General features: G+C 43.6%; 1 protein-coding gene across 1 annotated transcript in view; it reads left to right on the top strand.

Annotated features, from left to right (window-relative positions):
- Positions 1-600: 600 nt before the first annotated feature.
- SGSM2 (small G protein signaling modulator 2) overlaps positions 601-12,414 on the top strand; it is a 77,706-nt gene continuing 65,892 nt past the window's right edge. Inside the window, exons 1-2 of the mRNA XM_067309947.1 lie at positions 601-657; positions 11,070-11,145. Of these exons, the coding sequence (XP_067166048.1) occupies positions 601-657; positions 11,070-11,145 (133 nt within the window). The remainder of the gene's footprint in view (positions 658-11,069; positions 11,146-12,414) is intronic.

Below are 12,414 nucleotides of genomic sequence, written 5' to 3' on the forward strand. Positions count from 1 at the left end.
CGCCCGGTGGAGCCCCTCAGGAGGCCGCACGGGAGGCCGGGGGCCGCGCGCCGCCTCAGCGCTGGGGTGGGAGGGAGCGGCCGCGTTACCTCAGCGCTGGGGGTCGCGCGCGCCGCCTCGGCGGGGGGGTCGCGCGTTACCTCAGCGCTGGGAGCCGCGCGCGCCGCCTCAGCGCTGGGGGGGGTCGCGCGCTGCCTCGGCGCTGAGCGCGGCGGTCCCGCAGCCTCCGCCTGGCCCGGCGCCCGCCGCGGCTCGTCGGTTTCCCCCTTCGCCCCCCCCCGCAGGGCGGCCGCCGCGATGCGGCGCGGTTGCCATGGAGTCCCCCGCGCCCGCGGCGGCGGCGGCAGGTGCAGCCCGCCCCGGCTGCCGCCCGCGGCCGCGCAGGGTGTCGCCGCCCGCCGGAGGGACGGGCGGCCTGACGTCAGCGGGAGCCGCGGAAGATGGCCGCGGAGCCGCGCGGCGCGCCGCAGCCTCGCCGCGCTCGGCCGGACGGCGCGGCGCCTTCGGCCCGGGGGCGCCCCGGCAGCGGCGCGGGCGGGCGGCCCTGAGCGCCGAGGGGCGCGGCGCGGCACGGCGGGCGGCCCCGCTCCGCGCTCCGCCATGAGCTGCTCGGCGGACGCCGTGAAGGAGAAGCTGCTGTGGAACGTGAAGAAGGAGGTGAGGAGCGACGGGGCGGGACGGGCCTGCCTTGCCCTGCCCTGCCCTGCCCGCGGCGGCGGGTCCCCTCCGCACCCCGCGCTCCCGCGGCCGCTCCGGGCTCGGGGCCCCTTCCCCGGGAAGGGCGCCGCGGCCTCGGCTCCGTCCTGCTCGTCCGCCCGGGGCGTCGGGCAAGGCGCTGGGCTCAGCCGCTCTCGAGCGGGAGCAGTCCGGTAGCGAAGAACTAAGCCTTCTGCGTGATGAATTTGTTTAATCTCTTCTGCAGTAGGGCTGATACTTAAGAGTTTGTCCAGAGTAAATAAAATAAAGCTTTGGCCAGATCGAATTAAAATCCAATTTCCCTTCAGGAGGCAATGAATGAGAAGTGGCGGATTTGTTCAGCCACAACTGTTTAACCCTTTCTGTGCTTGTTACGGTAGCAAATTATGACCTTCCTCTGGTTGGGAGGGGAAAAAAAAAAAAAAAAGGATCTTCCTAGCTAAGTTACTGAAGTTGACATTATCATGCTGTTCCAAAAATATGTCAGTAGTGTTGCTGGCCTGGCCAAAGAGAGCCTGGGGAGAGGAGATGCTTATCTCTGCGAGCTTATTCTTTTTTCTGTCCCTGTAGCAGGTGATAGTTGTGTTGATCTGCTGAAGTAAAAGTCTGTAGTGAGCTAACGGTCCCAGCTCCTTTCTCCTGGGACTGTTTCCTTTATTACTAGATTCTCACTAACTTTCCCTCAGCTGTGAGTTTGAGAGGAGAAAGGAGGAAAATCAGTGATAAGAAAGCAAGCCTGAAGATATTTGTCTGTGAAGTGAATTGGCTCCCAAGTGTCAGAGCCCTGTTTTCTGATGGAAAGAAACAGCTATTTCCTTTCTGATCAGGATATCAGCGAGCAAGGCAGTAGGAGATCACTTTCTTCAGATTGCTACAACCCCAGAAATCTGAAGTCCTATGCAGCCAAGCTTTCGGACTACTTGGGGTGTCTGAGTGCAGATGCTCTTTAGACTTGCAAAATTCCTTAATCCCCCTTTGAAAGAGATGGAGCTTTTGAATATCATGAGAGCTTCCCCCCTCCAACTATTGTGCATGTGTCATTATCTTTAAAATACCATTTGTGACATTCATGTTTTTCACTGTGAACAGCTTTCTCTTAATATTGTGGTCTTGCACACCTTACTCCTGAAAGGTTGTGAATGGAGTTTTATTCAAAATTCCTGTAACGTGAGGATCCTTGCATGGCTAATAGCAAGGTAGCATTTAACAGGAGGCTGTTACAGACCATTTTAAGAGTTTGAGAAGGTATATATTACTTCTGTATTCTGTGGTGGATGGTGGAAGTTGATGAATTACCAAATTGAACTCTAATTTGATTTAGTAAGTGAAATGCAGAAATTAATACAAATTCTCCTCCATACCAAGCTCTAATAGAATCATCATTAATCGAAGAAGGAATATACAATTTTCTGTGCAGAGCTGTGCAATACTGCTTTCTTAGCTCAGTCACTGTGTCCTGTGCACAGAAACTATCTTCTTGAAAAACATTGGACTCTTTAGGCTCATCTCAAGGGTGAACAGAAGCAGTTTCTTTATTTGAAGCTGCAAGGAATTTTGTTAGTGAAATAACTAGTCTGTAGAGAGAATTCTTCCTTGACCCCTCGCAGGGTAGGCTGCCCTAAAGCTTAAGCCTCCAGTTGCGTAAGCTAGCAAAATTCAAGACCAACAGCTGAAGAGAGCATCAGCTAGTATAAAACACAGGACAAGCTGCACAGGAGTCAGCTGCTCTTCTCAGCTGTATTTAGCTTAGCTGGCATATAAAGGACGCTGGCTTGTATTTAGCAACATGTCCAACATTATTTGCACCGAATCTTCCCTACAAGCTTGAACTCCTCTTATGCATATTAAATAAAGACATAGTGGACAGGCTAGAACAACTTATGTCAATGCTCTTGCTGTGAATGAGAGAGAGAAAAGGCTGGACTAGGTGAGCTAGTAGGTCTATCTAATCTATGAACCGCAGCTTCCACTGGGATAGCATAGCGGTCATTTGTAGTTTGCAAAGGTGTTAAATTGAGTGAAACTGGATCTGGACCAAACTCTGCTGTTGGATAATAGTTGCACCTTGTACCTTACCAACCTTGTACTTGTAATTCAGCTTAGTTTTTATGCTGATTTTCATTCATGCCTCATGCAAATTGTGCTGGTAAACTGTAGTCCAGATGTCCTGCTTTTATATCCTTCCGAGTTGAAAAATCTTATAACCTTGCATCAGAATTTTGAAGTTAATGAGATCTGAGTCTGCCTGAGCCTCTAAGGTGGCTTTTATTTCTCTTCAATCAGTCATCTCTGCTGGAGAGTTTAAACCCTACCTGGCAGCGTCATCAACAGAATTGTCTCTGTTCATGTGGTACTAATACCTGTGCTTTCAACAGTATGCTGACAAAGTGGGGAGGAAGGCTGGGTTAATTTGTCTCATTCTCCTTTAAGCAGTGGTGAGGTATTTGCATGTTGGGGCAATGTGACAAAGTGGTGTGAATACAGGCATGGAACTGAGTTCAGTTCTTGGATAAGCTGCTTACCTCCTGTGCCCGAACAGGGATTGTGGTGTTTGACCACACACCACAATACAGTTGGACTAGTAATGCTTCAGTCTTTACAAAGAATGCTGCTCATTACCTGTCAGGATGTGTTCAGCAGTCACCGAGTTCCTACTGTGCTTTACATCTGGATGGACTGGCTGTTTAACGCGGAGCTACAGTAGCAAGGCCTTGTCTGAGACCTCTCTAGCAGCAGACTTCAGGGTCCCTGCCAAGGTATTCTTGGAGAAGGTGCTTGTTGGTTTAAGTGCACACTGGTCTAAGAGCAAGGTCTTGAACACACTCCAGGTGGAAGTGCCAGCTCAATGAATGGCCATTTCTCCCCAGTACACTCAGCTACCCTATTTTGCATTTTTGTGGCATGCAAAATATAACAGCTGTGTGTAGCTGCCTGTTCTTACATAAGAGCTAAGGGGATGCAATGCATACTCATCATAGCAATAAAAAGTATTTAAAAAAAACTAATTATCCTTCTGCTTCTTCCCCTCCCCATGCGTTCACTTCACAGTTGGAAAAATCAGAAGTGGCAAGACAGCAGGATTCATTAAAGATCATGCGAAAAGTTGTTGCTACACCCAGGGTTCCTGAGCCTGATTCTGGTGCCCTAATATTTGTCAATGATGAAACTGAGTGAAACGTCTGATACGCCCCAATGTAGGTTGAGTGGAAGTGGCAGTGTAGGGATAGACGTGTAAAGAACGGTCTGAATGTGGAATTGTAGAATCATGTCCTAGAACAACCTGGCTCCTCTTTGCACTGCACTGAGCAGGTGTTGTGTAGTACTCAGTCATGTGCTAAAGGCTGCAGTTTGATGCAGCCAGGAACTTGCCACTTCATTTAGAAATTTTGGCTTAAAATAGGACCTTTGAGCCAAAATAGCTTAAGGTTTGATTTAGAAGGGTGCACACTTGCTCTCCTGGATTAATATGTTTACATAAATACATAAATAAATTGGAGAAATGCTTTCCCAGCCTAAGTATTGCGGTATTGAGCTAATGCATGAGAGTGAAAATGAAATTGATTTTCATGATCCAAGCCAGCTTGAACTGAGGAGAATAAGTAGTATATATATTTTAAAAATCTCAGGTTAATTTGTCTTTAAAATGTCTAAAATGTTTTTAACTAGACTCTAGCTTTTAAATTACTTGAATAGCACTTGAAAGTGTTATCCATACCTTCTTTATGGTCTAGGTTTTTGTTTTGCCTTTGATTTGGTTTTATTTCTCCAAATCCTTATAAATGCTCTTTTGGAGGATTTATATTGACTTGGCTTTTTTGGGTTGCCCAGAGCTTTCCATTCTCAAATAATCATGACAGCTTTTTGATTATTGTTTATATGTTAAGGTAGCATCTCTTGTCCTGACTTATAGCCTGTGCACTATACAGACTTGTAATAGGGGACCCTATCTCTTGTGCTCACGTTAAGACAAATGGTATCGAGAGGAAATCAGAGACACTGAAACCAAGGTTTTCTTTTTAACACTCAATCAACAGAATCAGAAATTGAATACAAATCTTTAGGATACAAACCACCAGGTTATGTTGCCCTTAAAAACAGTAAATAACTTTTTCCTGTAGAATTTTTAACCTCAGTTATTTTCTGTGTGAATTTTCATAAAGCCATTAATGCCTGCCTGTTTGTCTTTTTGTGCTGATTTTCTTCCTTTGAAAACTTGTGGCTAGCATGTATCCATATATGTTCTCAAAGCTGTCATTCCCTTCCCTTGTCCTTTAAACCCAAGCTCTTCCTTCTGTTGCATTATTTTCACATAACCTCAGTACCTAATGGAGATCAGAGTAAGTGTATTCTTTTTGTATGCTATTTGCACCAAGCCTATTAAAATTCAGTTGTCTTTGTAAATATAAAATGGTATCTCGAAAGTCACTTGGTGCAAAGTGTTGTTGTTTGTTATTATTATTATTTTGTCCCCTTTCCCCCAGCAAAACCTTTTATGTGTTTCCTTTGGGATTATTTTAATGCTGTTTGCTTTTTCTCAGATGGACTTTCCATTCCCACTGGTAAAGAATGTATTTTGTTGATCCTAATAGAAAGGAAGACATGTAATGTGTTCTGAAAATTTGGCTCTACTGGGATTCATGCCGAGGCTGCTTATAAGTTCATGTTTCAAACATTTATCTCCCTCTGCAGGAAAATCTGTTGTGACAAGTAGGCTCGTAAAACAGGCTTTTGTCTAGCCATTTCCTTCTACCTACTGAAATGGAGTTTTTTGCCATTTCTGGATTTAAACACAGTACTCTTTCTAGCTGTGAAACAAATAGGATAACAATATCCTTAGCAGCTTTCACCATGAAAGATTTCAGAGCACTCATGAATGGAATTGCTGGTCCTTAAATGCAACCATTTCTGGGCAGAAATATGGCATTTATTTAACTGTTTGTATTGACGCCACCCAGTTCTTCATTGAGAGTAACAAAGATTCTGTAGAGCTAGAGCAATCAATAAATGGGATGAACAGTAACTACACAAGCTTAAGAAGGCAAGGATGTTGGGGATAAAGTTTTCTTCTTTGAGGGAAAAATGCTGTGGGTTTTAACTGGGGTCCTGGTTATTCCAGTATTCTACGAGCCATGTTCTTTGCCTCCAACTGTACATTGTCCTAGTGGTGCTTGTCCAGCATCCCAGCATGGTAAAGTGATGGGGAAAGCACTGTAACCTGTATTTTGAAAAAGTGCTGCTGATTTGAGAAGTCATTTCTAAGCCTGAAGATTGCAGATATGTTGAGGTGTGCTGGATCAGCCGTAATTAGAAACCCATCATTGCTATAGTTTAGCAAAATCGTGGTAAGACAAGCCCTATTTGTCTTTGCTCATAGGGGCAGTCCAGGAGCTTAGAGCTGGAAAATAAAAGGTGATACCTGTAGGTCTCTTCTGGCACTATGCTTGTATATAAAATAGTATATAATTGGTGCATGACTCTTCTTAGTGGTCTTTCATTTTCTTGGTCTCATACACTGGCAGGTTCCTGCAAAATTCGAGTTTGTTTCTATTTTTAAAGCTTCTGTATAACAGGACTTACAAACTGAAACATAGAGGCATTTCTCTTGTATTTCTCTTTGGTGAAACTTATTATTATTTAATATCTTTTGACTTAAGTTTGGTGTAGGAGAAGGTTAGAGCAGCAAGCCATTACAGTGCTGTACAGATGTACAACGACTTTAGTCCAAGGAGCTTGCCTTGCTGGACAATTCTCCCACCAGGATATTCTACATCCCCGAATGCCAAGATTTTTACTCAGGCAGGGAGATCTTTCTCCATCTGTGCTCTCTAATGGTTGGTAATCTCGGTGCCCTCAGAGTCTGTTACCTTCTCCAGGGAGAGCAAAATGTCCTCTGAGTCTGTCATTGGGCTCTGTTAAAGCTATGTGTTGGTTCCCTTTGAGCATTGCTACTCCTGTTTCATGAATGGAGAGACTGAAACACATAGAAACTGATGCACCTGCTGCTTTTCTAGATGCTTGTATCACCTGGCAAATATAAATCAGCAGCCTAGTTAAGATGAGTGGATACTGTATTGATTTTAGAAATGAAGCACAGAGAATGGAGGTGATGTTTCCAAGGCAACGGAGGGAATCTATGTGACACCTGGGAATGAACCTCAATTGCCTGTTTCCCACTTGAGCAGGTTTATCTCCAGGTGCCTCTCTGTCCATTAGCAGTGCTGCCTTCAGCCAGAGGAGGCAACCCTTTACCTCTTGCAATAAATGCAGTGTGTTCAAAGCAGTTCAGTAGGTTTAACAGGTTTCTTTGCCAGTGCAGGTGGATGGGTGAAGGTAGGGGGTTGATGTTTCCTTTAATGAGATTAATTTACAGTTTGGTCAGGTTCACTAGTATCTGCATGTGGGTGTTAGTGTAGGTTTATGCTCAGAAAGCATCATTTACAAGTGCCTCCCCGGAGCAGGCAGCAGGGCCACTGACAGCATAATTCCCTCCAAAGAGAACATATAAGATTGTAAAAATTATAAAAGCTCCCCATCAAACTTGTGTTACATTTCATCAGTAACAGTTTGATTTCATTCCTTGCCTGGAGCATCCCTGAATTACATGGCAGTGAGAAATGATGTGGGATTGGAGAACACTGCATTCTAGCTTTTGAATCTTCACATCTACCGTCAATGTCCTGAAAATGGTTTCTATTAACATTCACCAACTCTCCAGAAAATATGCAAAGATTGTTTTGTATTTGGTGGCAGCTGTGAACAGAGACTGATTACTTGCCTGGTCCATGCTGTTTAGTTCCTGGGGTCCTAGATTCAAAATCTAGCTGACAGGCTGACCATACGGTGCTGCTGTATAAAAGCAGGATTGACTATTGCATCTGAAACTTTTTTCTTTCTAATTTGTGATACAGTTTAGATTTTGTGTTCTTGGGGCTAAGGAGTGGGGTCTAAATGAGTTGATGTAATAAAAATATGTGAGGGATGCCTGGGAAATGTGTGATAGAGTAGAGAATTGGCCTCTGAGCTCCAGAGTTCTTCCTAGTAAATGACTCTTCTTTCTCCCCATAGTCAGGAATTGGGTTCCACTTGCTGTTCTCTGGAGAGTTGTGTCTGAAATCACAGTCTGCAATCCTGCATACTTAATGGTGCCTGAATTCGTGTCTGTAAACTTGAGTCATATGTGCATGACTTACCCTTGTGCTGATCTCTAGTGCTTCCTTTTCCGCCCACATTATCGCTAGCAGTACTCAGAGGTACCCTTTCCCTTTAGTAAATCAGACCTTTCATTTAATAGCTTAAATATGGATTTCAAAAGCATTTTTTCATCTGGTGAAATCATAACAGTCTGCAAAGGTTAAGTCACTGTTACTGTCCTTGTTTCACATATGGGTCAGCTGAGGCATGGAGATGAGTTGGCTTGGAGGTAACTGTCTCTTTACTTCCTACTACAAGCTCTGTCTGCTGGAATGTGCTGTCTCCCACCTGTAAAAATGCAGGTCGGGTTCCGAGTTGGAATTTAAACAGACAGGGCTGCGCGACTGTCCTGTCCCATTGCCTTCGCTGAGCTTTGGTCTGTCTGGTTGCTGTTATCTAGATGATTTCAAACTTCTAGATGAGGTTTGGAGCAAGTTTTGTTGTGTTCCTGCCAAGGCAAACAGACGTTAAGCTTGTAAGTCAATAATGATTTGAATAAAAATGTGAGAAGGGGACTGTTGGTTAAACAGGATAATTTAGGTGCTTTTCGTGTGAGGTGCCACTCATGAGTCCTTCTTACACCATTGCTTCTTTTTTGACATTCTTTCAGTCTGTCACCTTCCACTGCTTTACTGTGAAGTCCAAAGTCTTATAGCCATGCCAGAAATGCCACAGCAAAGAAACAAATATCCTTGTTGATAATTGATATTGTCAAGCCTCAGTATGCAAACAGCAATGAGCGAGGTTTTATAAAGTATGAAAGACTTGCCTTAAAGTCCTTAAATGTAAAATAGGTTCTGCTTTTGAAGTCTCTTGCATGTGTTTGCTTTGTTTTTCCAAGCTTTACTTTGCATCCCAGAGGGCTCCTTTTTATAAGAAGTCCAGATTCTCTGATCACTTCGATCCAGAATTTGGGGCTCTAAGCAGAACTCTACATGTTGAAAGGCTTGTGCAGCAAATGTGAGAGCTGGAGATATTGCTTCAGACTGCTGCTGAGGGTAGGAACAGGGATGGGGGGTGTGTAGGAATGGGCATGGAGGCCTCAGAGTGATCAGCAGGGTAAGGCATGCTTGATTACAGCTTCCAGAACGGACCTTGCAATGAGCTTGTCAGAGGAGGAAGCCCTTCAAAATGGAGAGAGCACCTTCATAGGCAGCTGCTGCCTCATCATCTCAGCAGTGCAAATGCAGAGCCCAGCTGTTGATCAGGCATTGCATCTGCAGCTCCCACTGGTTCCAGTACTGAATGAGGAGGCTCAAAACCTTTGGACCTGTCAACGCTACAATGAAGTGGTAACTCAGCTAGCTTTAAACTAGCTATTTCAGGTACCAGATGCAGCCTAATGAGAGCTCAGTGCACAGTAGCCAGCTGTACTGAGAAGCATGGAGTGAAGTGCTGAATTGCTGGCCTCCTGGGTTTGAAATCCTGCTCTCTGCTGCAGGTTAGTGGCCTGCATTAAAAAACAGAACATTGCTGTACAACTTTCACTGGTACTCTGGTCAGACTGGTTGATGTACATGCCATCTTGTTGAGCTTGTTGGTAAAAAGCAGCCTGTGGAAAGGGAGTAATTACCTGCCAGATAATTCTCTTGCACTGTTTGTTGGACTCCAGGACTGCTATACAAATTGTTTTCAAGTTTAAAAAAAAAAAAAAAAAAAAAGTGCGTGTGTTGGCAGAAGAAAGTTTCTTGTTAAGTCTCCTGCCACAATAGCACTTAATTTCATATGTTGAAAATCATGTGGCCTTTATTTAGGCAGTGTGTCTTAACTCTGTAATTATAGTTTACAAATGAGAAAAGCCAAAAATGATTGTGGGTTTGTATCTGGAAAAGTGAGCGCTCTATGGCCAAGAAGGAGTGAGTGTCTGATAAATGAGTTGGTTGAGGCAAATAGGTTTCATCTGGCATCAGGCTAAGGAAGCCATTGGGGAGGGGAGGAATAAGCAAGCAGATGAAAGGAGAGTAGCTGCAGCCTCTCTTGAAGAGCCTAATTGTAAGACTTGTCTGTTTTCTTCCTTAATTTTTGAAGGTAATCTGTATTGAGTTCTCTCTGGAGCTTGACATATCAGCCTTGAAACTGGAGAGGAACTTTATTTTAAAGACTGTGATAGATATAGGTATAATTTTATTGGCCGTAATTCTTAAATTGTGTCTGGAAGCATGGACTGAAGGGACTGTCTTCTCTATAGGCACTATATTATTTTTGTGTAGAGTATGACACAACAGAGCCTTGAGAACATCATTTGTAATTACTGTAGCATCTAAAGGCCCAATTATTAAAGACATCCATCTATTATCAGTGTTTACTTTGGGTTGCATATCTGTAAGTACGAGCAACATGAGGTGTGACTGTTTTCAGGCATATTCTGTCTTATCACTTCATTTAAAATTGAGCAAGATGCCTGCTTCTAACAGATAGAGATGAGAAAACAGCAAAGTAGACTCTGTGTGTATATGTTTATAGGTTTTCCATCTGGTTCACCAGACTGGCACAAGTAAAACTGCTCATGAGTTCTTAATGGCGCTTTTTTTCTGCTCTGACCCGCTCACACAGAGATAAAGTGTCAGGAGGCATTTGTGTGACTGGCTGCGAAATGTCACTGCCTTGCACCTCCCCAGAAGCCATTTGTAGTCTTTCTGATATTGGGTTCTTTCCCCTGACAAAACAGGAGATAGGTCATTGTAAACCTTTCTTGGGATGTGTGTCTGAGTAGCTCAGGAATTCTTTGTGCTTGAAAAAGAGCAGAATGCCACAAGTGGAGAGAGCACATGACAATGCATAATCTTGTTTAATGATCAGAAGTAACTACAGAAGAAGGCAAGGGATGCGTTGTATAAAAGGGTTTGCATAGCCCTTTGGAACTTGTTCTGAAGAGGTTCTCCAGAGGCCATTCTGGGTGCTCTGAAGTAATTCAGCCTTTTAGGGGACCCGCTACAAATAGATCTGTTCTTTTTTTATTCTCCCAGTGGTTTCCCCATCCCATGAAAGCATACTTAGTTTTGTCCTTGTTCCTTTCCCTTGGATGCTTTTGTCCTTTCCTTCCTGTGAGTAGTGACTTTTGTGAGTTGTCAGTCTTCTGGTGGTGGGGAAAGGGCAGGCAAAGGTTGAAACTGAAACTCCCAAGTGCTGAGCGAGCTTGTGTTGGTATCTAACAATCGCTTCTTTTTACTTCTTTATTTTAGGTAAAGCAGATCATGGAAGAAGCTGTCACCCGGAAATTTGTACATGAAGACAGCAGTCACATCATCGCCTTATGTGGTAAATGACACACAACAGAGCTAACACTAAATAATCTTAGTTTTCTTATAGAATTGGTTTTGATCTGCTGTCACAGATCAATTCAGGGATTTTAATACTACAAAAAACATGGAGCTCAGGCCCCTGCCACCTTTTCTTTACATTTGCTGCTTCCTTGTGTACATTGCAAGTAAGAAAGCAACTCTTGTTAAAATGGCATTATCCAAATAAATGCCAAGCCAAAACAACAAGGAGATCTATTAGGAAGCAGTTGTAAGTTAAAAATACACATATTTAGAGATATGTGGATATTAAGCTACAACCTAGAGAGTAGCTAGGTGTATGTTAGAATTTTTGTGATGATGAGTCTCTCTCTAGTATCAATTTGTGTTTGAAGGAAGACCTCCCAAACTTTCTGGATGAATGACCAAGTTTTATTACGTGTACACTCTGCTACCGTTTCCTGCATTTAGGTTGTGATTATGTGAAATACTCTCTTTTTCTCCTCTGTATAGTATAGTTATACAGTAGGTAAATAGCAACTGAGGAAAATGGATCCAAGATAAGAACAGGAGAAGAAACCCTGATTCTGTTCTCTTGCTACAGACTGCCTATTTGATCTGGACAGCTCTTAGTGTTGTAGTGTGCCCGTTCTCTGTCTTTGAATTTGTATTCTGTAAGATGGGCTGCAGTGTTGTTGTAAGGGGTAGTGGGGAGGCAGCTACTTCTGTTAGAATCTACTTAGCCAAAATTAGCAATACTGTAAAAACTTCTTAATATTTCTCCCTTTCCCCTGCCCTGATTCCAGTTGGGTTTGCATTCTGAATTTTGTAGGGTCTGGAGAATCAGTAACTCTTCATGAACTGCCCCACTGTTGCCTAGCAATACTAATTAGCCTAAGGAAGTATTCCAACTTGCAGAATGGTTGCTGCTTTGAATATAAGAGTTAATTAACTTTAAAACAGAAATAGGTGAAGCTGAATGTTCTGCTACCAGTTTAGCTAATTGAATGAAGAAACTGTTTCCAGTAGATTTGTCTAACTGCTTCTGAAGAAGCTGAAGCTGTCTTGTGTGTGCAGTTCTCTTCCCTCTCCCACTCCAGTTTCATGTGCCTCTTCAAGAGGTTTTTCCCGTCTATTTAAAATTAGATTGGCTCAGTACATGAGTCACTTTCACTGAATCTTCATCATAAATATAGAATTCTCATGAATCATCTTACTTTCCTTCAAGGCTGAATTTAGCAAAAGTCTTTTAAATGCCTAATAGTTGATTTTCAGTAACTGAAATTTT

Source organism: Apteryx mantelli, chromosome 22 (genome assembly GCF_036417845.1).
Source record: "Apteryx mantelli isolate bAptMan1 chromosome 22, bAptMan1.hap1, whole genome shotgun sequence".
NCBI classification, from domain to species: domain Eukaryota; kingdom Metazoa; phylum Chordata; class Aves; order Apterygiformes; family Apterygidae; genus Apteryx; species Apteryx mantelli.